Raw genomic sequence first — 26,713 nt, 5'->3', positions numbered from 1 at the left:
TCTCTTACATGCTTGACCCTATGATTCTGTTACTCTGTGCCATTGACTTTAGATCACAGAGGGAAGCCACTGGAAATGGACATGAGAAATGGAAGTACAAGGGATGGATGCAGCGTGTGCATCTTTGAAATTTTTGTAACGTTGAGAAAAGTATGTCATTATAGTCAGAGAGGTAGGAGTGAAAAAATAAATACAATGCATAGTTGCTAAGGAGCAGAATTATGGGGTATCATCTTCAGATTTTCCAAAATACTCTCTACCTCCATTGATGCACATGAAGCCCTGCTTTCCCCTGACAACAAAGTTCCTTTTTCCACTGAAGGCCTCTTATCTCCAGCTTCATCTCCAACCCAGTTTCACAAGATCAAGATCATGCTATTGTAACAAAAATCTCTGCTTATTTATTCCAATAAAAAGAATCACTCTTGGACTTCCCTGGTGGCGCAGTGGTTAATAATCCACCTGACAATGCAGGGGACACGGTTTCGAGCCCTGGTCTGGGAAGATCCCACATGCCATGGAGCAGCTAAGCCCATGTGCCACAAATACTGAGCCTGAGTTCTAGAGCCCGCAAGCCACAACTACTGAGCCCGTGTGCCACAACTACTGAAGCCCACGCTCTAGGGCCTGTGCTCCACAACAAGAGAAGCCACCGCAATGAGAAGCATGTGCACTGCAACGAAGAATAGCCCCCACTCGCCACAACTAGAGAAAGCCCGCATGCAGCAACGAAGACCCCATGCAGCCAAAAATAAATTTATAAAATTAAATCACTCTCCATCAGGAGTGCATGCTGATAGCAGTTACACAGATAGGGAGAAGAGGGTAAGGGAAAAAATATTCCAGCTGTATAAATTTAATACAAATGTAGTTAATTTTAATTATTTAATAATAGGATGTGAATGCATCAATACAAGAAGAAAGGCAATGATGACAGAATGGGATATGGTCAGGTAAAGAATTGTAATAATAATAATAATATTATTGTTTATAGCCACAGTCTTCCTGGAGTTTTGGAAAAGGAGAAGAAGTACACTGACCTATACTTGGGACCTTATTGAATGGGAAGAAGAGGAGGTAAGATGTTAAGAAACCAGGAGATAAGGAAACTGGAATAACATATGGTACAGAAAATCATTCACTGTCCTTAATGTCCAAGCAGGAAGCAGCTAAATACCATTCAATTTTTACTTGACTTTTTTTACTAACAAGATTCTTATTTTATGAAGATAGTAAAGATCAATGATGAAATGTGTAATTTTTTCAAAGCACTTCTGTGATGTTTCCTTAAATTGCATTAGTGGAAAACCGTGCTAATTAAAATATAGTTTAGGGTTAAATAAACCCTAAAATAACTTTCATCTAATTTTTTACAATTTGCTTCTTTGCCAAGACTTGATATAAAAGTAGGCCAAATTCCAGGAATTTATTAAATATTGGATTTTTTAAAAATTTATGACAGATATTTAGTTAACTTCAGTTTTTCTCATAGGAAACACTTCGTCCCCAGTTTGAAGCAAAGTATTACAAGATGGAGAGAGTGAATCCCATCAGTGGAAAACCCGAGCCGCATCAGCCTTCCTCAGACAAAGTCACTCGTCTTCTTGTTTCTATCTCAGGAATATTCTTCATGGTAAAGTATAACCATAAATCTCAGAATGTGGGATTCCAGGTTTAGAAAGACGTTCTAGGATACCAAGGCTCATTTTGTGACCCTGAGGATGTAAGAAACTGTATCCTGTTAGTACCTTGGTAGTACATACATACTATTAAACAAAATAAAAATCACAGCAGGTCACAGAATAATTACAAAGGGAGTTTGTGCATATCCCTAAATAAAACACTCTTTGGGAGAAACAAAGATCATCTAAGATAAAATGGAAATTATATGGTCATCCTAAAATTAGATATTTTGTTTTAAAACCAAGCATTCATGTGAAAGTGGAGATTTGAACAGCATATCCCACTGAAACAACTGAATCTTGTACCATTTATTTTGACTCTAATGAAACTTAGTTCCTTAAAGGAAATTTTAAATTTACATATGCTTTCTTGGAAAAGTAAATTTCTTTAGCTTTTGGGGTCAGTGTATTGGATCTATGGTGTTGCTTTTGTTTTGTTAATGATGCACAATGTGGACATCTCCTCTGGTCTCCCACATGGTAGATTTCTCTGGTGATCACTGCAGTGTTTGCAGTCGTGGTGTATCGCCTGATTGTCATGGAACAGTTTGCATCATTCAAGTGGAATTTCATCAAACAACACTGGCAGTTTGCAACTTCTGCTGCTGCAGTCTGTATCAATTTTGTGATCATTATGGCACTGAATCTTGTAAGTGTTTACAAATTTTTCAATAGGTGTACAAGGGGTGGGTAAAGGACAGGACTGTTTCCTTTATACTTGGATTGGGTTTACAGGAAGCCAAAATAAGACCTAGTATCATTTCTGGCAAAGACAATTTGGCTTAACAGAAAATATTTCATTTATGTGGTTTACATGATGGATTTTTAAAAAATTAAAATCAATGATAGTTGTACTGTCTTCCTTGCTCTTTGGGTTTATAGTTTTGTTTAGCGACAACTTCCACTCATCGAGTATCTAGTGTGTGCTAGAAATGGTGCTATGCTCTTTTCATTCAGATAAGGGATTGTTTGGATTAGAAAGCCATTCCAACAAACTCAACCTCAGAGGAGAATTTATTGGAAAGATATAGGAAATTCTGTTTGAAAGTGTAGCCTTGTTATCTCCAAGACCTCATGTGAAATGGAAAACAGTCAGACAACTACTCCATTTTTATTCCTCTGGGACTAAGTTTTTTTTTTTTTCCTTCCTTCCCTCCCTCCCTCTTCCTCTGTTTTTCTCTCCCTCTCTCTATCTTCTTTCCCTCTCTCTTTCTCTTTTCCTTTCTTTCTACCTCTTTTCCCAGTGATTCTATTTGCATATCTGCTTCATTCTATCAGGAAGAGACTATCTGCCTACCCATGGCCTCCCTTTCAGAGTCTGGTATACTGTTGCATTCCTATGCTTTTGTTATTTTCATTGGCTCTAAATTCATGACCATGTTGGTCAATTTCTGTAGTTTATTTAACTTAGATCATCCAGTGTTTCAATGTGCTAGTTTCTCAGAGAGAGCATCTGATTGGTTCAACTTCACATATACCAAGTGACTTATGAACCAAATGTCTGTGGCTGAGAGGACAATATTATGCTTAGGTCTACCTCTTCAACAAGATCTGTGGATGGGGCCCCATTTTCTCTGAAGACAGGAGGCACTTATTGACACATTTAGAATAATATCTTTCCTTTAATTCTTCCAACAACACCACAAGGTCAGTATTTTCTCCATTATGTAAATGAGGAAGCTGAAATTCAGAGAGCTTAAATAACTTGTCCCAGAGTATGCATATAGTAAGTGTTAGTGCTCATATATTTACATGATGAGATAATTCATATAGAGGGCTGATCAATACACAAACAATGATGTTGATAACATAAATAGGTAATATGCATTTGGTTCCAAACGTGAATTGATACTGATGTTACATGGTTAGTCGGGAGGGAACTGGAACCATTTGCTATTTAACTTTAAAATTATCAGAGATGTTCTTAAGAGAAAATAAATAGTCACTGAGAAATGGGTAAATATTAATGCAAGGACAATAGTTAATATTTTCTACTGGAGTCTCCTTTCTTCAGGTTTAGGTTAATTTGCAGAAGAAGAATGTTGTTTACAGTATCTCCAAATAAGCCATACAGTATTTTAATTTATGCTTTTGACTCATAAAGTGAACAATAAACATTGAAAAAAGACAGTGCTAGGATTGAGAGGCTTGTGTGGTAACCTATATAAGGAAGTATATGTTGTGCATTGCACAAAGTCACCACATTGAAGGAGAAGGAACCATTCACAGCAAGGACATTGTAGATTTTTATATTTATGGTTTTTATATTAACTATTCTGGCAGATAGGGAAAGAAATTGTTTCTAACAAAACCAGTGTATTGTGGCAGTTTTCCAGTGGACAGAGGTTATTGGGTTGATCTCATTATCTAAGGAAAAGGAAGCTAAGTGGTTAATGTATTTATTTCTAGGTAATACTAGCAATCAGCTAGTCTGATTTTAAATTGATCCAATTTCTTATCCTTAGTAGATTGGTTGAATTTTAAATTTTAATATTATTTAAGTACATGGCATACAGTTACAGAAGAAGGATATACAATTTCACTTGATTTCCATTGGAACACACCTGCATTTTGAAGAGTGACAATAAAATGTTAATAGTGGTTGTATCTCAGGATAATATTTGATTTAATATATATTTTTTCTGTTCATTCAAATATTTATCTCTATATGTAGGTTTTGATTTATAATCAGAAAAAAATAGCCTTTACTTTTAAAACATTCTACCATGATGTAAAATTTGGAACAAATTAGAATTGGAATGTACTTTATTTTTACTTTATATATGAGTTACCCATAAACCCCCAGCCACCTAGGTAGCAACTTTGGGTCATTTTTTAAATTTCGTCTTTCACCAAGTAAGGAGCAGGCTTATCAATGGCTAACATCCCAGGACACACACTCACACTGTCTTTCTCTCTCTCTCTCTCTCCCCGTCTGTTCCTTCTGTTCTCATTTATGCTCTCTCCCTCTCCCCTGCCCCTCTGAACACTGCCCAGGCTTTCATCAGTTTGAATCGTCAGTTCCTCAACTTAGTGTCCTGATAAAAGTCCATTACTTTCTATCAGGCTGGCTGAAGTTTCCACTGATGTACCAGACTCCAGTTTTATATTATTTCAGGTGCTTCTCAATTCCCAGTCCCTTGAACTCTGATTCTACTCCCCCTCCAATTTCTATCCTCGGTGATCACCCCTTCCCTAGAATCACAACTGACCCTCCAACATAAATTCCTCTCTCTTATAGGTTCAGATACAACTTCTTCTCACTAAGTTTATATTTTTGATGAGGCTTAATGTATTCTTTCTTCCAAAGTACTTGCATTTACAGACAACAAAGACCTCTGTAGACAGGTAAGGATAGTACTATTTTTATCATAGAAACCATCCTTTGAGATCCTTAAAATCCCACTAGCTCTACTTAATTAAATACAACAGCCCATGTAAGTGCCTAGTGCTATGAAATAAGCATCCATAGTTCCCAGGAGAAAACAGAGCTGACTTTTCTCTTTCTAAATGTTTATTTCTACTTGTTGAGCATTTTGGCTTTCAGATTCAGGGATTGTTAGAAGTGAAATAGACCATACAACTTCTCCTTTGCCCTTGCAACTAACTCAGGAGAAGATTTTAAAATGGATTTAGCATAAAAGAAGTGAATTACACAGCCAACTCAACAAATGTGAAAGGAATGTTATATTTCTCAGATTCAATCAGTGTAAAAAAAAATAATGCCCTTTCGAATTTATGCATTTCCTTCCCAGCCAGGATGTTAAGGCACTTCACAGATTATTAAACAGCCCTTCTGACTCACCTGAACACACAGGATCAGTTTAAGAGCTTAATCAAATAAGGATAAATTAACATCATTAATATCAAAATATCAGACTCTTTAAAAAATTATACCTCCAAAAAGATTCACCTAGAATACCAAATGCTATCTTTTGTAATTTGCAGAACAACTCTAAATATACAGCTCATGCAAATGTACTTTTCAAATGTGCTCATACAAATGTTTCTTAATAGCTTGACTTTGTGATCCCTGTGCTACCATATTCCCCAAACGAGGGATTTGGACTCAGTTAAAATATTCTATTAATCTAATATGCTTTTCAGCTATAAGCCATATACATGAAACTATGAAATGAGTGCATGGAAAAATAGTTCAAATCAGCCAAATAATTTTTTAAAGCTGAACTTTTCATGTTTAATGTACACAGCCAGAAACCTTGTCATTCTTCATGCATTACTTGTGTCTCCTTCATTGTATCAGTGAGTGTTGTGAACTGTCCCTCCGTAACATCTCTCTTATCCAGTCCCTGCTCCCCATCCTCACTTCTGCTTCCTTAGCTCAGCTGTTTGTCATTTCTAGCTCAGGCTATTGTCACAGACTTCTAACTGGTTAGTCTTCCTGTCTCTATTCTCCACTCTTCCCATCTCCCTTTCACACCACGGCTGCAAGGGTCTTTCAAAATTACAAATTTGATCATTTTATTTTGTACTCAGATCTGTATAACAGGTTCCCTTTGCCTCTGACATCAATGGCATGGGAGGGTCTCCATTATTTAAAGCCAGTCTTCCCTTCTCCCCTTGTCGGAGTTTGTGTCTTGCCCCCTCCCTGTCACACCCTGCAGTCCAGCCTATAGAACCACTTGTGCTTGCTCCCTGGCATTCTGCTATTTCACACCCATCTCCTGGTTCACAGTGCTTCCTCTATTGACCTTTTTTTCTTTTTGTCTCCTTGAAGAATATCTCTTCATCTTTGAAAATTCCAGTTAAGGATCACTTCTTTTATAAAATTTTTTCTCAATCCCATATGTGGAATTAAAGAATCTCTTTGTGTCTGTTCTTCTCACAGGTGCTTGGACAGGTCTACTCTCCCTCCTTATCAGATTCTCCTGATAGCATTAAACAATCTCTTTTGTGAATACTCTTCTGCTACAGTGTTTGGGATATGCCTATTCTCCTGCTATCAGGTTATAAATTCCTCATGAGCAGGGGCTGTAGCTTCCTCATGTTTATATCTCCAGGTCTTTGCCTGATGCCTAAAAGACATTTAGAATATATTCTTTCAATACATTTTAAATATTTTATTCTCCAAATATCCTAGCATTTTGAATATTGTATGTACTCAAAGTCATTTTTGTTACTGGAATTATATTTTCAGTGTCTTTCAAGTTTTCTGCCCTTGTTAATTTCATTCAAACTAACAATCGAAGGATATATAGTCTCTAAGCTTTTAAAACAGGTGGATTGTGGCATTCCTACCAATATTTAATTTGGGAGAGAAATATGGATCAAGATAATAAAAATTTGATGACAGGCCCATTTTACAGATCATAAAAGTAACTTAAAGGATTGTTTCCTACTCTTATACTCATCAAATCACCTGAAACACTTTTGAAAAACTACAGATTCCTGAGTCTCATTCAGAATCTTCTTTGTAGGACTATGAAGTCTGTATTTAAAACAAAAAATTTCCCATAATGCTCTCCAAGTGATTCTGATCCAGTTAGACCCCAAAGTAGTATTATGAAATCAGTGACTTAAGGAGCTAAGGTAATTTTGATACACAGCCAAGATCAGAAATCACATCTCCCAAAGATAAGTTGCAAATAATTTAACAATAACTAAAACTTCAAGTTACCATCTTTAACATCTTTTACCAGGCATATAGCTAAACAACTACAAAGCCAGAATTTGAAACCAGGAGTTGCTCTGTACAAATCCCACCCTTTTTATTCTTTATTTTGCTGCCCCTCAAAATATAATGCTACCTACCAGAGGTGCCATAAGTAGCATGGCTAACCATCATTAGGAAATACTTCCAAAAAGATTTTAATAAAAATTTAAAATGTGGAGTTACTTAAAAAGTGTATACTCTTGTTGCTTGACAATCAAACCTCAATTAATATAAGAATTATTTTAAGAACGAAAGTTCTCTGGTCTCATGATTAACATGTAATTTTTGAGAAAAAATAGAAACATCACAGCAGAAGTACCTTGTACTTCTGGGATTAGGCCAATTAAACCATTTCAGCATTGTCAATAAAAGGATAAACTCCTTTTGGTATTCCTCCTCTCATTTTAAAGTCCATGTACCATGCATAGAGCACACGATAGCAAAAGGAAGGAAAAAAAAAAAGAAAGCCCTGAATACACTTGGCTATTGTGTATTCATGCTGGACTCTTCCACATTATTGATCCACTTCCATCTCTAAAGTCCAGAGAATACATTCCTATGTTTCCTTCATGGGCCTGATCCCCAAAGACCTCAAAATGTACCTGACTTTCCTCAACACCTGATTCCCACTGGTAATTACAATGCAAATAGGTTATTATGGAATAGAGTGGTTCAAAGTGTTAGACCACATATCTTAACCTTGAAAGGAAGCAATGGCAAATGACTCATTTAACAAGAAGGTGAGCTTTTTTTTTTTTTTTTAAATGTATTTGTTTAGTTTTTTCATGTGTATGTCCACGATTTCTAGAAATTCAAAAAGGAGGATTCCTGGAAAAGTGCAGACTCTTTTTGACTCTGCAAAAGTCTGTTTGGAGCTCCTTTTTACAAAGAAGGTTAGATTGTGAGACTCTGACTCAGAGATAAAGAGCATTAAAATACGTGTACAACTCCTTAATTTGCCCCTTCACAACCTTGCTGTTTTTTCTCTGCCTTTGCCATTTTTTTCCCACAACTGATTTCTGCATTGCACCCCAAAACAAAGCATTGATAGGGAGATGACTTCTCAGCTCAGGATGAATTCTAAAGTCCTCACCATAGCCCACGAGGCCCTGAAAACGTGTTTCCCTCTGAGATCTCTCTGACTCATCTCTTACTGCCTTTACTGCCTCCACCCTTGTTCCTCTACCTTCCTTGTCCTTCGTGAAGCACACCAAGCCCATGGCAGGCTCAGGCATTTGCACTTACAATTTCCGTGTCCCCCAGATACTGAACTGCATCCCTGCTGGGTTCCCTCACTCCATGCAGCTCTCTGCTCAAATGCCACCTTCTTGGAGAGGCTTCCCTGACCACCCTCTAAATAGCACGCTGTGCCACCACTACTCTCTACCCCTCAGCCTGCTTCATCTTTCCTCTTAGTACTTTGCGTCTCCTGGCCAATTACATATTTCTTTGTCATCTGTCTCTGAGCACTGGAGTTTAAATTCCATGAAAGTAGAGACTATGTTTGGTTCACTGTTATTTGATTCCCTGAATAGTACCTGACTCGTTAGAAATTCCTAATAAATATTTTTAACCCAATATATATGACCACAGAATATCAGCTTACTGAATGCACTAGTGAATAATTTTTAAAAGCATAGGCTCCTCAATATGGTATTTTATATACTTTTTAAATTTTATTTTATTTATAAATGTGTTTTACACACAGACATATATTGCATATATATATATATATAAAATGATGTATATTTATGTAGTGTATACATATACTACATGTATATAATGTAGTAACCAGAACAATTGACCCTGAATCCCCTTATTCTCTCCTCCCCCAAGTACATATCCATTCTACCACACACACACACACACACACACACACACAACTTGCTGTGTCAATGTGATTGCTGACACCATTCAGTTGGTTATATTTGAATTGTGGTTTCTTCCTACACTTTGTGGGTGAGTTAACATGTCACTCTGCATGGACTGATTTTGTAGCTCATCATCCTGATGATGCCAATGGGCATTTGGGCCTTGGGTGATGCAGGCTGGCCACTACCCCAGAGAGCTTTCCAAGAGCAATATATCCAGGGGTGGCACATAACATTTCTCCAAAGGTTATTAGGTTATTGTAATCCCTTGGGGCATCAGCTGCAGATATTATCATCCCAGGCTTACAGACAGGTCTATGTGCTAAGTATTAAGACAAAATCTGAAATGGTTATGTGACAAGGCACAGCATAGGTGGTACAAGAGAGCCATGATTCCAAATCCCGACTTTGCTACTTGCTTAGAAGTATTATCTCAGGTTAGGTACTTAACATTCTAAACCTTAGTTTCCTGTTCTGTAAAATGGGAATCATAATACCTATTTGATAATATTGTTCTAAGGACAAATATAAATAATAGTATATATAAAACACTGTTTAGCACCAGCCAAATACTCTAAATGGCAGTTATTTAAATAAAATTTTCTCAAAAAAAAAAAAATTTTCTCTCAGTCCCCATGAGGGCACTTAATTCAGTGCCTGAGGCACAGGAGCTACTCAAGTACTATTTGCTGATTGATAAGGCTATCTTACGATACTCTCTGGAGACCCTTCTCTAATCATCTTAGTTGATAAATGGGGCATGGAAAAGAACAAAGTCAAGATAACTTTGGTGCTCATGAATTCAAGCTAATCGGGTCCTAAAATTTGAAAATGATTACTTGAGTGTACAGTTAAAAAAAAAAAAAAACTGCACCAGGGGTAGAATGAGACTATTGTACTCAATATAATCTTTTTGTCTCAAGATAACACTTTAAATCTTAGGAAGAGATGGATTGAATCATGGTCAAGATGAATAATCATAATAGTTCTATTGAAAGAACAGTCAGGGAAGGTGAACAACTTTTAAAGTGTCCAGACACCTTTTTGATTTTGCATGCCAATAGGCAGGGATATTGGAATTTATAATCTAAAGAATAATTTGTTGAATTGTGGGGTTATATAGTCATATTTACATGCACACACACATCACCCTTCTGTCCATAGTAAATATACATTTCCAACTATATTTACTTGGAATATTGTGAAATATGTTTTCTTTCCTTCAGTCTGTATGAGTGGTACACAGAGTACGGTGGGGCAAGGAGAAGGTGGCAGAATATAAAAAATGTTATAAAAGTCTATTGTACGTGTGACTTAACAGATTCAACAGATTTGACTAGTGAATCTTGTTTTAAATAACCACCAAACCAGCTTTGTTCTTTAGGAATGCAACTTTGCCCACTGTCTTTGTCATAATTTGGAAAATTCTTTATCAATAGTAAAGAAGACATACTTGCACTTAACCTTATAGTGTAGTAAAAAGCACATATAATTTGATTATCAAATCCCAGGTCAGCCATTGACTAGTTGAATGTCTTTGGGGTTTTTAAAATCTCATTTCTTTGATTTATAAAGTGGAAATAAAGATAGCTAGCAGAAAAGACGTTATTGCAGAAATCAAGTGTGTCTGTATATATACACATATTTACAACACATTTTTATTGCATGCATTTTGTGTGTATGTGTATATATAAAGCCCTGTAGAGTAAGATTTAAAACTTGCTTCTGCTTAATTAAAAATGCAGCCACTATGTAGAATGTGCTGTAGATGTTTCTTGAATAGTGTAAATAACAGCCTTTTCTAAAAGAAAATAGTAACATTAACTATTTGTTTTCTTTTATTACAGGCTTATGAAAAAATTGCTTACCTTCTCACTAATTTAGGTAAGTCCATTTTTCTTCACTCTTTAGTAACATGGGCATATTATTCTGCAGTTGCTTTACACACTTTAGCATTTTTTATATGTTTTTTATATCAACTTTAGTTATATAATTGTCAATAAAAGTGAAAGAAGGGGCGTAGGAAGTTGGACTACATCACATAACTATAGAGAGGCAATGTATATAGTTACAAAATCTTACTAGAAATTAGCAAACCTTGTTCTCCCTACTTGGAATTGCTTTTTTCCACTACCTTTTCAGTTCTTTGTGATTCCCCCCCCCAATATTTATTTTTATCAAAGTGTCATATTACATGTACACAATTTAAAAGGCAAAAGATTATTAAAAGATTTATAATAAACACCAGCCAGTCCTTTGCCACATTACCCATTCTTATTTTCCATATCCCTGAGGGACAGCTTTTTAGCATTTTAGCAATTCATTTCTTCTGTTATTTTCTACCCTATTTCTAAATTGCATGCCATTCTTGGGTTTTCCAGCTTTGGGAAATGATTGCCTTCCCATCATAAAGACAAGAACTTAAGTCTTTATTCCCTGCAGTGTCCTGTCCCCGCACACTTTCCCATCCATCACCGGCTAAAAACAGACTTAATTCCCCTCCTTCCAAAGTAGTTGTACCAGCAGTTTTAGCCAAATGAATAATTAGTGTTCAGATCATTGTGTCTAGAGAACTATGTTCACATCTAAGGCATGGTGTGCACTGTGATCCTTCCTTTCTTACACAACCTTTATCTTTTCATGAAGCTAATAATAGCACTTTTTTTGCTTAATTGTCTACACATACTTTCCTTAATTTATCCCAAACTTCCTGCCATAACTCTAAATTCTCTCTAAATACATTCAAAAACATCAAGTATTGTACTCATTTTATTTTCTTCTTAGAATTATCCTCCCTGAACCACTGTCTACTCCAATCTCAATAGGTTACCCTCTGGGCTTGTGCTCAGCTGCATCTACACTTGCCTTCACCAACACTGTGGGAATTCCTTTCACCTTTTTTTCTCGGTTGGACATTACTTTTTGGACCCTATGTTTCTTCTGTCTTAACTTAATTCCTTATTTTGCTACCTGGAAAGTAAATTTCTCAAAACCTTCCATGTCAGAAAATGTCTTTTTTTCTATCCTCAAACTTAATTTTTGGTCCCCCAGTTTGGGGTACAAAATTTTTATTGCAGATTTGTTTGAGCAGTGACCTTTTATTGTTTGAGAACTCACCAGAGCCAAGGCACTGGGCTAAGCCAAACACTTCTCCTTCATTATTTTGTTTTATTGTCATCACAACTCTATGACAGTATGATCCCTAGTTTATGGATAAGAAAACCAAGATAATTAAGTTAAATAAGTAGAATTTAAACTCAGAAGTGGCAGACTCCATTGACTATGGTGGAGGAACTGTATGACTTTATTATGATCTATCACTTCGTTATAATGTATTTACAAATACAAGGAACAAGAGAAGGAACAGTGTGTAGAGGGAAGAACTAGTCCCTAGTTCATCCTCTGGATGACATGATCACTTGGAAATTACATGACTCTGAGCAAGTTTTCCCCGCTTTCCATTCCATTCTTCCTCCTCCTCCTCTTTCCTCTGTTCTTCCTCCTTTTTCTTTTTTTTTTGAGACTCAGTTTCTTCACTGGTAAAATGAGAATGATAATACTTCCTGTTTCACCACTGTAGGTTGGCTGCCTGACACATGACAAGTGCTCCATAAATGGGAATGATCTTTTTCATCATTTTCATTGTTCCTTAAACCCACTGAGCTACAATTTCTTCAGTTGGGTAGCAAAGCACTTGAACTAGATTGTCTCAAAGGTTTCTTCCAGCTCTGATTCCTTATATTTATTAACTTTTAAAGTACTTTATACCCAAGATAGAAGCAAATCTAAGCAAGTGATTTGGGGACCATAATTGATAGTAGGAAACAGAGCAGTTATCTGTGCTAAGTTCCAGGTGTATTCACTTCATATTTGATTTTTCATCTGTAACGCATACCATAATGCCTGTGGATTCATAATTGTTGATTAATAATGAATGAATTGTATTGATTTAAATTAATAAAATATTGATATTTTATTTAAAGGAATATAATATCATTGCATGTATATACCTAAAAATATATACATATATATATAATATATATGACATTATATTCTATATAACTTTTGGCTTGCAAATTTATGCTTCAAATTAGAAATTAGGTTTAACTTTCTAGAAGAGGCCAAACACTGTTTTATTTAAAATATTTTTTTAAACTTTGTTTCTTGATTTCATTTTTTGTCCAAATACTTTATTTTCAAAAACCACACACACAAAAAAATCAAAGCTTCAATTCTATCACATTAAGGTTTTTTTAGAGAGGAAATATATAACATTTGATTCCAAGAAATAATTTTTTCAGCCTAGTTTTATAGTTGTTGAGAATTAGATCAGAATGGTTGTCAGTTGTTCCAAATAATAAAGTAACTATAATAATGAACTGTGATTTATCTGTAATATTAATTATCTATAAAAATAAACCTGGATTACAAGAAACAAATTAGGTCAACTGGTAAAGAGTTTTTATTTTGTTAGAGGTCAATTCAGCAATAAGAGCATCTATATCAAGAAAATAGTAACAATAAAATCATATGTCACCATATTAACATTAGGCAAACAAGAATTTAATATCTATTTGAGAGAGACAGAGAAACACTTCATAGTGATAAACAATCTACCAGGTCAATATAATAGTCATGATTTCTATACACATTTTCACAAATCTTCAAAACATAGAAAGCAAAAAATGATAGAAATACAAAAATAAATTGATAAATCCACACTCAAAATATAAGCCAGGACATAGAGTATTTGAATATCATAACTAGCAAGCTTCTTTTAAAATATATATAAACTGTATGCTCAACAGAAATATTATTTTCAGACACTTGATACATTGACAAAACTTATCCATGTAATTTGGCCACAATGAAATTGCAACTTTTTTGCCCCAAAGCAGAAATCACACAGGACACATTTGTGGATCACAATGCAATAAAATTAGAAATGGAGAACCAAAAGCAATCTTACTCACAGGATTTTTTAAAAAATCCACATTCTCATTTCTAAATAAGCTTTATGCTTAATTTACAAGCTATTTAGAAGGAAACAACAATGAAAACACAACCTATCAAAACCCATGGGGAAATGTCAGCCTCTCCTTGACTGCTCTCACTGGTGCCCACCAACCAGTCACTCTTTTGGGTGCCCCACAGACCCCCTCCTATTTCTGGCACCTACCTGCTTTGGGCTTGGAGTTCCCCCAAGACCTGTTGCGTTCTTATTCTGTGCTTTGCTCATGCATATATTTTGGCCTATCTTTTCCTTAAGTCAGAGCCCATCTATTTTCTACCTTTCTTGAATTTTTCAATTATATTAAAATATGTATAGTAGATGTGCATATATATTTTCTATCACTTATTTGGATACTGAGTGGGAGCAGAGGCCGCAGTACATGCTGCCATCTTCATCCAATCTCTCTCATCACTGTATTTTGTTGTGTTTTGTTTGTTTTGTTTTGTTTGAAAGTTAGAACCCTAAGGTGTGAGTTGACAGAGTTCTTCAAATTATCTTGTCTAAATTCCTCATTTCACAGATTATAAGACTGATTACAAAGAAATGTGAAGAGACCTGCCTGAGATTACCAGCAAATTAGGTGTAAGGATGAGATAAAAACTGGGCTCTTGTGACTGATGCAGCCCTCTTTTCTCTTTACTATTCCACTTCAGTCTGCATACAAAATATTCCTTTTTCAAAGAACCCTGTGGACAATTTAGGTCCCTATATTAAGTATAGCCAGTTTGGGTGAAAGACTGATCTAATATTTATGGTTACCTCTAAATGAAAGGGGCAGAGAGAATCCTGAAAATCTTTATATCTTAATAGCAAGCATCGTACTCCTGTAGCTGTGGGAAATGTCTAAAGATTATCTCATTGGATCCTTTCAGCAACTCTATGGAACAGATATTATCATTCCTATTTTTACAGATGCAGACACTAGAACTCAGAGACATTGAGTGGCTCATAGAACTAGTAAATGACTGAACCAGACTTTGAACATGGGACTTCTGATTCCGTATCCATATTTCTTGTCATTTACCTCATCTATGTAAACACACCCTATGTTCCTTTTAGAATATCCTCGAACAGAATCTGAATGGGAAAACAGCTTTGCTTTGAAGATGTTCCTCTTCCAGTTTGTCAATTTAAACAGTTCTATCTTCTATATTGCTTTCTTTTTGGGGAGGTAAGTCAACTCCATAGGCATTATCTTTGCAGAATGACAGAGATTGTCAACAGTTCCACTGCCAGTTTGTTAACAGGGGTGGCAAATTCTTGTCCTCTGCTTTAGAAAACTGTCCCAATCAATCTTCACATGCTTTTTCAAATCAAAAGACTTCTCAGTACAGTGCTTTTAGCTACCACTCCCAATTAAAGTTGGCATAAAAAAATAAAATCATATAACCAAATCACTCTTCTGTATACCTGAAACTAACACAACATTGTAAATCAACTATACTTCCATTTTAAAAAAATAAATAGATAAAACATATATGCCATCCTTGGGTTGAATTATGACTCTCCAATCATAAGTAATGGTTTTGTTAAATAAGAAAATAATTTTTATGTAACCCCAGCTTACAGTTCCTTAGTGGGGAAACATACCTATCATGGTAATGTTTTTCTTTTCCCTAAATTTGCTGCAAAATATGAAAAAGAAGCATATTAAGCTACTGGTTCTGGTTTGCCATATGCTTAACACTCTGACAAGTGCCATGGAAACATACTGAAACATTTTAAACTAAACCATTCAGCACATTGTATTAATATTCGTTAACTAGGTCAAGAAGACACTAAAACTCCACAGGTAAAAGTGGAAAATTTCATTCGGTTGGTTTCTCTGTACTTTCTCAACTCATTGATATTGACTTCACACATCATTTTTCCTTTTTAAGTTAGGTCCTTTGATGTGTAAGCATGACCTAAGTCAACTGTTTGGGTACAAGTTGCTCCAGAGAACACTTATGTCTCTACCCACACATGCACTTGTTGTAATGCATTAGTAAATGTTCTTCAGTCAACCCACATAAACGCTAATGAATTAAAATGGCTTTTTACAGATTTGTAGGCCATCCAGGAAAGTACAATAAACTTTTCAACCGGTGGAGACTGGAGGAAGTAAGTAATCTTGTAAGGGTGGGTGTGGGGATAGGCATGGATATGGACCAATGACTATGGGAGGAAGAGGGTGTGGGAAGGGAGAGAAAGGGGAGGTGGAACAGGAAATTTCAGGCACGCTGAAGATGAGTTTTTGATAAAGGAGACTTCCTGTGGTTTCAGAAATGAAGGAACTAAGTCTTTCCAAAAAAGAGGGTGAACTTGAAGGTTAAACCCCAAGATCCTGACCTCAGCTCTTTTTTTTTTTTTTTGTAAAGCAGGAATTTGCTCATGTATTTATTTATTTATATTTATTTATTTATTTGATTGTGCCGGGTCTTAGTTGTGGCTCGTGGCTCCTTAGTTGCAGCACATGGGCTCCTTAGTTGTGGCATGCGAACTCTTAGTTGCGGCATGCATGTGGGATCTAGTTCCCTGAGCAGGGATCAAACCCAGGTCCCCTGCATTGGGAGCCCAAACTCTTACCACTGTGCCACCAGGGAAGTCCCTCAGCTCTTTTTAATATTCCATAAAAACTATTTTTTCCATTCACAAAGCCCAGAAATTTAGCTCCAGGACTGTTTTTCTTTGGGGGAATTATTATTGTCTATTGTACTGGTTTCCAATCTTTTAAACATGCTGAGTTTCCTTTTAAGCAGGGAAAATTTAGTCCAAAAGAAATCTTACTTCAAATACTAATTTATAAATATATAGGTATATCTTCAAAGTCTCATATTTCTTTATTGATTTATTATATGTATGTCATGGAAACAAAATGTCTAGGGATAATATCTCTCTATCACAGTGTAAGAATATTTTATATTTTCACTGAGACTGACAAATTGTCCTCCCAAATGCCATGCTCTACCTATAGAGTATGAATCTACTTTTCAGACTTTTGCCAAGAGAAACATTTTAATTTTTACCAATAATACAAAGGATATCTTCTTTTGATTTCAGTTCCTTTAATTACAAGTGAAATGGAGAATATTTTTCATATGTTTGTTGACATTTTATACTTCTGTGTGTGTATTATTCCTGTTTATTTTCATTAAACAGTTTTTCTGTTTTAATAATTTAAAAACAAATAAAATTAGACTCTAATCTTTCATATTTGCTGCAGACATGTTTCCCATTTTCTTGTATATAGTTTAGTTTTGTTTTGATATATTTTTTACAAAACTATATAGCATTTTCTAATCAAGATATTACTGTTGTTAATGGTTTGGGGAATTTGTATCATGACAAAAAAGAAATGTATTCTCCATTCAGGAAATTTTAAAAATTCACATTAAAAAAAAAATTTATTTATTTATTTATTTTTGGCCGTGTTGGGTCTTCATTGCTGCGTGCGGGCTTTTTCTAGTTGTGGCGAGCGGTGGCTACTCTTCGTTGCGGTGCCTGGGCTTTCTCATTACGGTGGCTTCTCTTGTTGTGGAGCCCGGGCTCTAGGCACACGGACTTCAGTAGTTGTGGCACCTGGGCTCCGTAGTTGTGGCTCACAGGCTCTAGAGCACAGGGTCAGTAGTTGTGGTGCATGGGCTTAGTTGCTCTGCGCATGTGGGATCGTCCTGGCCCAGGGCTCAAACCCATGTCCCTTGCATTGGCAGGTGGATTCTTAACCACTGTGCCACCAGGGAAGCCCAAAATTAACATGTATTTTTAGCTAATGTTATTTTTTTTAAATACTGATATCTTTGGCCCATTGGAAGTTTATTTTGGTGTAAAGAGTAATCAAGATCCCCCCATGCCTAATTGGCAGGCACACATCTAATAAATTAATGTAATAAATACATTTTTTCATTCGGCAAAATGAGACTGTAAGATTTTTTATATTCTACATCTTGAAATTTCTGGACTCTGTTCAGTCTCATTGTCAGACTGTTTATTCCTTGCCTAGTTCAAAATTGTTTCAATTATTCTAATGTAAAATCCAATTTAATTTGTGGCAGCATTAGTAGGAGGTCATAATTTAGAGAGAGGCTAAGAAAAGATTACCTGAGAAATAGGAGACATTCCTAGTCTCTATCTAAAAATTCCCCAAAACTCAGGGCCTCTCTCATTAATGTTGTCTCCCCAGAGTCTTCTAAAAGTTTATCGGAATACATGGAGAAAGCCTAAAAATCCCAAAGAACATATGCTTTATATAACAGAAAACTGGGCTCAAATGTTAATATTGCTGATTATTCATTCTTTGTCCTTAATTTAACCTCTCTGAATATCTGTCTTCTCATCTGTGAACTGGCAATAGTAACACTTAGGTTGCAAAGCTGTTAATAAATAAGAGATAATTTGCATAAGACAATTAGCACAGTCCCTGGACTGCAGGAGGAACTCTATAAATTGTAACCGATGTTTATCTATGCTCTGTCTCTACAGCCACCTGGGTACTATTCTATTGGGCAGAGATCAACTAAGGCCTTTCATAGTCCCAGGCCTCCTGAAAGTCCCCAAATCAGACTTGCAGCTTTCTTTCATAGCCCAGAAGTATGACTATATCTGCTAAAAGGTTTTCAGCTACCCAAATGGGGGGGAAAAAGCAAGGCTTACTTTTTCCAGGAGTGTTCAGTGGAGTTAGCAAGGGTAGTGTGGGCAACAGTGTAGTCACGCGCAGGTAGATCTGCATATTGATGCCATTTTAGTGGCTGCTAGCACCAATAATTTTGTTTAATTGGGTACTCTTAATTGTGAAGTTATTGGAATTCATGATTCTTCTTTGAAAGTACCAGGGGAATAATTATAATACTAATGTCAGGAAAAATATTTCATAACCATCCTAGATATTTTCCACAATACATATGACATAGATAGTAGCCATATTTTCCAACAAAGGATTATTTATTTTGAAAAAAACTCAGTGAAATAAAAATATGGGTTTGTGATAGACCCTAGAAATCCTGGAAGTGTAGATAGAAAAAGTATACATGATGGAAGATAAGAATTGACCCTCTGAATTCAATCATACAGCAAGCATTTATTGACACATATTCTACCCTAGGTCTCTGCTGGGTAATATGTGGTGTACAGATGAAGAAGTCTCTTTCCTTCCTTTAATGATGTTAATAGTCTTGAAGAAAAGAACATAACCATGATCTGTAACAAATATTTTGTCTTTGGAATCTGACAGTATACATTCTAATTTTGCTGCACCTGAACGCATGATCTTAATATCTCTACGTCTCAATTTTTTTTATGTGCAAATTGTGATAAGACTAGCCATTTCAGTAATATTGGCCATAGGTGGATTAAATTGGATCATGCATGTAAAATCCCTGGCATAAATAATGGTAGCCATTATAAAGAAAGGAAAAAAGTACTACAATTTTATTTAGAACATTTACGAACTGGCTATACTGGACTTCCCTCATACTATGCCATATAATATCTCATATATGTAAATCTGTGTAAAATGTTAATAATAGGTAATATTTAATGAGTGTTTACTATATGCCAGCACATTCCAGCAATTGGTTCTAAGTGTTCTACATATATTAATGCATTTAATCCTCACAACAATTCTGTTATTACACTCATGTTACTGATGAGAAAACAGAAGCTTAGAGAAGTTATATAATTTGCCTAAAATTATTGAAACATACCTATAAATTGATGAAGTCATCAATTTGATATCAATTTGATATCAAATTGATGGCTTAGTGATCTAAGTAGCTTAGTAATTAGCTAGTAATTATTCTGTAGCTTAGTAATTATTCTGTAGCTTAGTAATTATTCTGCCTCAGACATTCTACCAAACCCACTTATGGTATATATGTAGCAGAGTTCAGGGGGTCCTAAATTCAGAAGGAGAATGCTTGGATAGGAGACTTGAAACTTCTCCACACAATAAAAATTATCACTGGCAAACCCTCTCTCTGGCTCAGATTAGGGAGTTTTAAGTTACTGGGCTGGAAACAGAAAAGCAGGCTCTTTGTGTCCTAAGTATTTGTTCCCTTTGAAGTCCCACTGGTACTGATTTGATAGAAATAGAAACTGTAGATCAAAGCTGTAGAGACCATCATCCTTACGAGCAGGACATGAACCCATTTCCAAAGAAAAAGACCCACGCTTTCCTACCCAAATATCTTCTATAGTGCAAAGTTTTCAAGCAAAACACATTGATTGCAATTTTCATTGGAATCACACTTTTGTTTGTGTGGGTTTCTAATGCTGTTACTGAGCATCTGAAAAAGCAGAGGAGCACAGAGAAGGCAACATTGGGATCATGCTGACAAACTATTTTGTGGCATACTTTTATCACTTAAAATACATTATAATATATGTAGATACTCCCTTTCCAGGAGATACGGGAAAATGAGTAACTTTGCAGTAGAAACACTTGGCAAATACTGTATTAACCAAGTGATGAAGGTTAATATCACTAGTGATGTCATGTGGATACCATGTGGCCCTGATGGGATGTGATGGAAATGGCACTTTACCTCTGTGCCCTGCCTCCATTCTGAAAGTACATAACCCCAGTCTAAATATGTGAAAACATCAGACAAACCCTGATTTGGGGATTTTCCACAGGGTGCTGGTCCAGCAGTACTCAGAATTGTTAAAGATAAGAAAATCTGAGAAACTGTCTAGACCAGAGATGACTGGGGGGAACATGACAAATAAATGCTATGGGGTATCCCACATTGCGTCCTGGAGCTGGTGAAATCTAAGTAAAGTCTGGAATTTGGTTAATAGCAATGTACTAATATCGACTTCTTAACTTTGACAATAGACCTTGGTAATGTAAGGGGCAATGGAGGGAATTGGGGGAGGGCTGCATGGGCACTCTCTGTACTATGTTTGTAAATTTTCTGCAAATTTAAAATCAGTCTGAGACAAAAAGCTGATTTTTAAAAATATAAACATTTTGTCATAGAATTAAATATTTTGCTATCACCTGATTGTTAATAGATATGTAGTATTCCAGAGCATTCATTAAATGTGATCATGCCTAGCACAGAGCTTGGCAGTACTAAGTGCTCATTAAAAGTTAGATTTTTTGGTTATTGCTGTTATAATTTTGATCAATATTCCAATGTATATTACTGAAAACTTCCCTATCAGGTATCCTCATATGCGCTATTTCTTCCCTGTTTTTATTCTCTTTACGCATTGATATAAGGTGCCCTGGCTTTAGAATTTGCTGTACAATTTGAATGTGGGGGTATTTAAGGCAACCTAGAAGAGCAAGATCATTAATGCTCTTGTTCTGTTTCAGTGTCATCCTAGTGGCTGTTTGATAGACCTTTGCCTCCAGATGGGAGTTATCATGTTTTTGAAGCAAATATGGAACAATTTCATGGAACTGGGATACCCGTGAGTACTTAAATTTTTTTTTTAACATCTTTATTGGAGTATAATTGCTTTACAATGGTGTGTTAGTTTCTGCTTTATAACAAAGTGAATCAGCTATACATATACATATGTTCCCATATTTCTTCCCTCTTGCATCTCCCTCCCTCCCACCCTCCCTATCCCACCCCTCTAGGTGGTCACAAAGCACGGAGCTGATCTCCCTGTGCTATGTGGCTGCTTCCCACTAGCTATCTATTTTACGTTTGGTAGTGTATATATATGTCCATGCCACTCTCTCACTTTGTCCCAGCTTACCCTTCCCCCTCCCTGTGTCCTCAAGTGAAATACTGACATAGAAGGACCCTGAATGCCCACTTTTACATCTGTTAAAATATATTATCCTTTAGAATACAGTGAAATAGAGTGTATTTAAAACATTGTGGTATGCAAGCATTGAGGCCTAATTAATTTATAAACATTATAATTTTGAGGAATTTCCTGACTATGGGGAAAGAACTGGTTAGTTGATTAATGATATAAATAACTTAGGCTCAGTCATCAAATTATACCATGTTTCTTTCTCCTCCTTGACCCTTAAGTAGCATCAGGATATTCCTGAGCAGAGACCTGGGAGTTGGAGAGGTGATATTAACCCAGTGCATCAGACTGAGAAATTGTGGAGACCTGGGTACAAATTCCTTTTCTACCTCTTGCTAAAGATGCTTATAATCTACTTACCTCTCTGAGACATTTTTTTTAATTTGTAAACTAAACAATTTATAAAGATTAAATGAGATGACCCAATGGTATTTAAACCTTCATCAATAAATGACAGAAGCTTTTTGTGAAGAGATGTTTACACAAATCCTCAATAGTCAAAACAGATTAAAATGAATCTTTTCTAAATGAAGGGAGAATAGGCATGGAGGTTTGGGAAGCCCAGTCCATTTTTCATATTCCTTTCTATCTTTGGCTTACCTCTTTGAAACATAAAGTTTGAGGAACATAATTTGAAAATATTTGAGTAAATTAGGTATCAAGTGCCTAGCACAGGATCTGACATGGTGTGGGTACTTCATAAGCACAGTCAAGATAGTGTAGTAGTCATTGTAATATTAAGAATGATTCTTGTTGTTATTATTATCTATGTACTTCTGTACATACCATGCACTTTGGACATCACATTTTCACGATGGCCTTGCCCAAGAGGTGAGCCTGGATTTTGTATATCAAATCCCAAGGGTACCATGGCAAATGACATCCTGGTGGGGTTTTCCCAACAGCTGGACGAAGGCCTTTCTGAAGAAACTCTAGCAGGAGTGAACCAGTCCCTAAAGCAATGATTTTTAAACTTTTAAAGCACAATTCTCTTTCCTCAAGTAAAATCTTAAGCGGACTGAAATAAATAAAATATAAGCAAGCAAGCCTTCCATTCCCAACCCCCTTTTTCATCTTCACGAGGCTCCAGAAGAAACCTCCACGGAGCACACATTGAAGCGCTACCTGATGTTTTGATCTAACTACGGTGGTTCTTCCAACCCCCACTGAAGCTCTAGGTCCATGATTAATTAAAATTGAGAGTTGGGTACTGTTCATTGAGTCATGTGAGATTCACCTTATCCTAGAGATAATTTTTATCTAACTCTTAAGATAATTCATTATCCAGAAGTCTACAATATTTGCATACCAGGATATTTCTGAGTCGTATAATTTCAAGACTGCCCCTGGGTTAGGGAAAGAGTGTTGCTACTTCCTTTCCAAGTCTGATAAATGGACTGAGACACAGATTCATTACCTGTAAATTATTGTTCACTATAGAAGCAGAGTGTAATCGCTTGAACCCTTCATATTTATAAACTCAGAGAAGTGAAGTGACTTGCTAAAAGCCACACAGCTAATGCATTGTAGGGTGAGGACTAGAAACTACATCTCTTGAAACTCTAGGTAGGGCTCAGTTATCTAATGTGAAACATGATTTTACTCATGTTCAGAGAGCATAGCCCAGAAGATTTGGAAGGAAGGGCTCAGATCCAATCACAACAGGCAGCATAAGAGTTTAGGTATTTATATAGGTGGGGTAGAGGAAGGAATCACAGAAATGAGTATTTGTCTAATCAATATCAGGAAGCACCTAGTATATGGGAGGATCAACTCTTTGATAACTATGTAGATGTTTATAGGGTCTAGGAAGCCTGAGGCCTCTTCTTCCTTGCTAAATTTAAAGTTGAGACCATGCAAAGATCCCCCCAATTCCCAGGCATTCTTAGTGTAGTCCCAAGGTAGTTGGAGTTTCTCTTTTCTTAATACACTATAAATTGTTTACCAGGTGCTTAAATATGAGCTTAAAAGGCGTTTGTCTTGATGCAGGTTGATCCAGAACTGGTGGTCACGACATAAAATCAAGCGGGGTATACAAGATGCTTCCATACCTCAGTGGGAAAATGATTGGAATCTACAGCCCATGAATATTCACGGACTGATGGATGAGTACTTAGAAATGGGTATGGAAAGAACCTTCTGCAAAGCTATTTGACCTTCTTGATACTTTTTTCTACTTCACTCAGCCTCTGATTCAAGAGAGAAAACCATCTCTCTCCTTTCCAATCCCAAGCATTCTAAAACACATTTGTACCTTTATCTCAGCAGAGCTAGAGAAGATATTAAAGCAGTACCCTTGGAAGGCTTATGCATTTTGTCCTGTCAACCATAACGTTTGACCAAAATGAAAGCACATACCTTTTGAGCAAATATTTTAAAGGAACAAAATAAAGCAAAACCCATTCCTATGTTAAGAAATGTATCAGCCCACCCAAATAAAGCAATAATTCTTTCTCACAATAAACATTTGCACAGACCCAGTCTGAGTCTTGAGTCCTCAAGAAGCTTACTTATTTATATTACAAAAATAAGGATTCCCATTCCAACTGTTAAGATCACTGCATGTTGTTTTGACATTTACTTTTGTTCTCTGGCCCTCAGTTTTCTCATCTATAAAAAGAGAGGACAAGATTAGGTCTCCTGCTTCCCTTCTAGGACTAAGCATTTTTCTTCAAGTCCTTTTCTGATGTTTTTCTTCCTTCATGCTGCATGGCATAGAGGTGAAAGGCTCATAGACTTTCAATCTATTGAGATCTGAGTTTGAATGCAGGTTTTAACATTTTTCATCCATCTACCCTTTAGCCAGTTTACTTAACATGTATGAGCTACAGTTTTCTCAACTGTAAAGTGGGATAAGCATGCTTACTTTGTAGGGATGTTGAAAGGATTAAAGGCAATCTATGTAAAGATGCCTAATATGGCACAAAGAAAGCACTCAATAAATGATACTGTTTATATTACCGATTTTCTAACCCTCTCCCTTTACAGTTTTGCAGTTTGGTTTTACCACCATCTTTGTTGCGGCTTTTCCTCTGGCCCCTCTTTTGGCTTTGTTAAACAATATCATTGAAATCAGGCTGGATGCGTACAAATTTGTCACCCAGTGGCGGAGGCCTTTGCCAGCCAGAGCAACCGACATAGGTAAGATTCAGCAAGTACATGATTTTTGCATTGCTAAGGCCAAGTGGTGGCTTGATCTTACTTAGCACAGTGTGGGTTTCTATTGCTGGAGCTCCCTTCCAGCCATAACAAAACTGTTTTCGTTAACTAAAGAATGAAATGAGAGTAAGTTTAGTTATAACTCTTAGTTGAGAGTAAGTTCATACTGAACATGCTATTTCATAAACTTATTTATAACTGAAAAGGATCTCATATATCCCTTTCCAGAGCTTATTTTTTCATTCCATTATTTTTTAAAGTTAACTTTAATCCTATTTGAAACATCAGTTTTGACCAGAATCAATAGTCTATTGATACTATATACAATTTCAAAAGCTTTTTTGTGTATCTATATGATGCCCGATTGGCCTCTTAAGAAGTAGAAAATGTCAACTAGTGATTTCCAGGTCTTGACACTAAACTAGTTTTACTTTTTCGTATTTTTACATTAAAAAGGTAGCTGACAAAGATAAAGGCAAAACCCGTAGTGAACACAGATATTTCAGAGTTCACACAACGATGTAGAACTTTATTTTTATAGGTTTGAGTACCTCATCAAGTTCTATACATAGGCTTTGAAGAATCTTAAGCAGCTTTGTCTATATCTCATTGGTACAGACATGAACCAGTTCCTAACGATATTTTAATTTTCAAATCTCTCTACATGGTGTCTACCTCCCCTCTATGGAAAAGTATTCAATAGCTGTAATATCTGTAGTGAGATACATACCATCCTAAGAAAGTAAATAATGGACAGAGCCGTGGTTCCAACATAACTAAAACATTTTTTCCAAATTAATGTTGATTAAAGGGTTTTAACTTTTTGTCTTTTTACTCACTATCTTTAATCTTTCTCCTACTAGGTATCTGGTATGGAATTCTTGAAGGAATTGGTATATTGGCTGTGATTACCAATGCGTTTGTAATTGCTATTACATCTGATTACATCCCACGTTTTGTCTATGAGTACAAATATGGCCCCTGTGCAAATCATTTTGAATATAGTGAAAGGTAAGGTTGAAATGTACACATTTTTTATTTGTAATTAAAATGGGAACTTATTGGGAAGCTTTGTTCTGTGACCATTAAGGGTAATGTTTCTGATCATTGTGTTTATGTGTTTATTAGATGGAATCAAGTGGGATAAAAAGGGCAACAGTGTTTTTTACAGCAAATAATTTTAGAGTCTATGATTTTCTGTGTAAATGCATCACAGGTATTAAAATGTTAAAAACATTTTAATGTATTTAGAAGTTAAATTTAGAACTAGAAGAGACCTTTGAAAGAATCCAATGCAATATTTTTTCTATATAGATGGGAAATTGAGGCCTATACTAGTTAAATTACTGAAGGGAATTAAGCTAGTTTGTGGGGATATACAGAATATGAAGAAACTCTCAGCTATGTGACTAGAGATTTTTCTAAAGGAATTTACTGCTAGAGATTTTAAGCATGCAGAAAATGATACCCTAGACCTGTCTCCTTTTTCTTTTTTGTTAAAATTTAAATCAACACTTGAGAACAGGGTTTCTCAACCTCTGCACTATTGACGTTATAG

The 26,713-nt window shown here is 35.9% G+C and overlaps 1 protein-coding gene across 1 annotated transcript in view; it reads left to right on the top strand.

The window, feature by feature from the left end:
- Window positions 1–26,713, top strand: part of ANO3 (anoctamin 3) — a 158,559-nt gene that overhangs the window by 122,207 nt on the left and 9,639 nt on the right. The window contains exons 12-21 of the mRNA XM_007180984.3: window positions 995–1,077; window positions 1,493–1,633; window positions 2,167–2,331; window positions 11,075–11,111; window positions 15,301–15,412; window positions 16,287–16,344; window positions 21,542–21,639; window positions 23,986–24,119; window positions 24,985–25,137; window positions 26,019–26,166. Of these exons, the coding sequence (XP_007181046.2) occupies window positions 995–1,077; window positions 1,493–1,633; window positions 2,167–2,331; window positions 11,075–11,111; window positions 15,301–15,412; window positions 16,287–16,344; window positions 21,542–21,639; window positions 23,986–24,119; window positions 24,985–25,137; window positions 26,019–26,166 (1,129 nt within the window). The remainder of the gene's footprint in view (window positions 1–994; window positions 1,078–1,492; window positions 1,634–2,166; window positions 2,332–11,074; window positions 11,112–15,300; window positions 15,413–16,286; window positions 16,345–21,541; window positions 21,640–23,985; window positions 24,120–24,984; window positions 25,138–26,018; window positions 26,167–26,713) is intronic.

The sequence above is a fragment of the Balaenoptera acutorostrata genome, chromosome 9 (genome assembly GCF_949987535.1).
Source record: "Balaenoptera acutorostrata chromosome 9, mBalAcu1.1, whole genome shotgun sequence".
In the NCBI taxonomy this organism is placed as follows: domain Eukaryota; kingdom Metazoa; phylum Chordata; class Mammalia; order Artiodactyla; family Balaenopteridae; genus Balaenoptera; species Balaenoptera acutorostrata.
The sequence above is the reverse complement of the archived record's forward strand: the minus strand, read 5'-3'. Positions and strand labels throughout refer to the sequence as shown.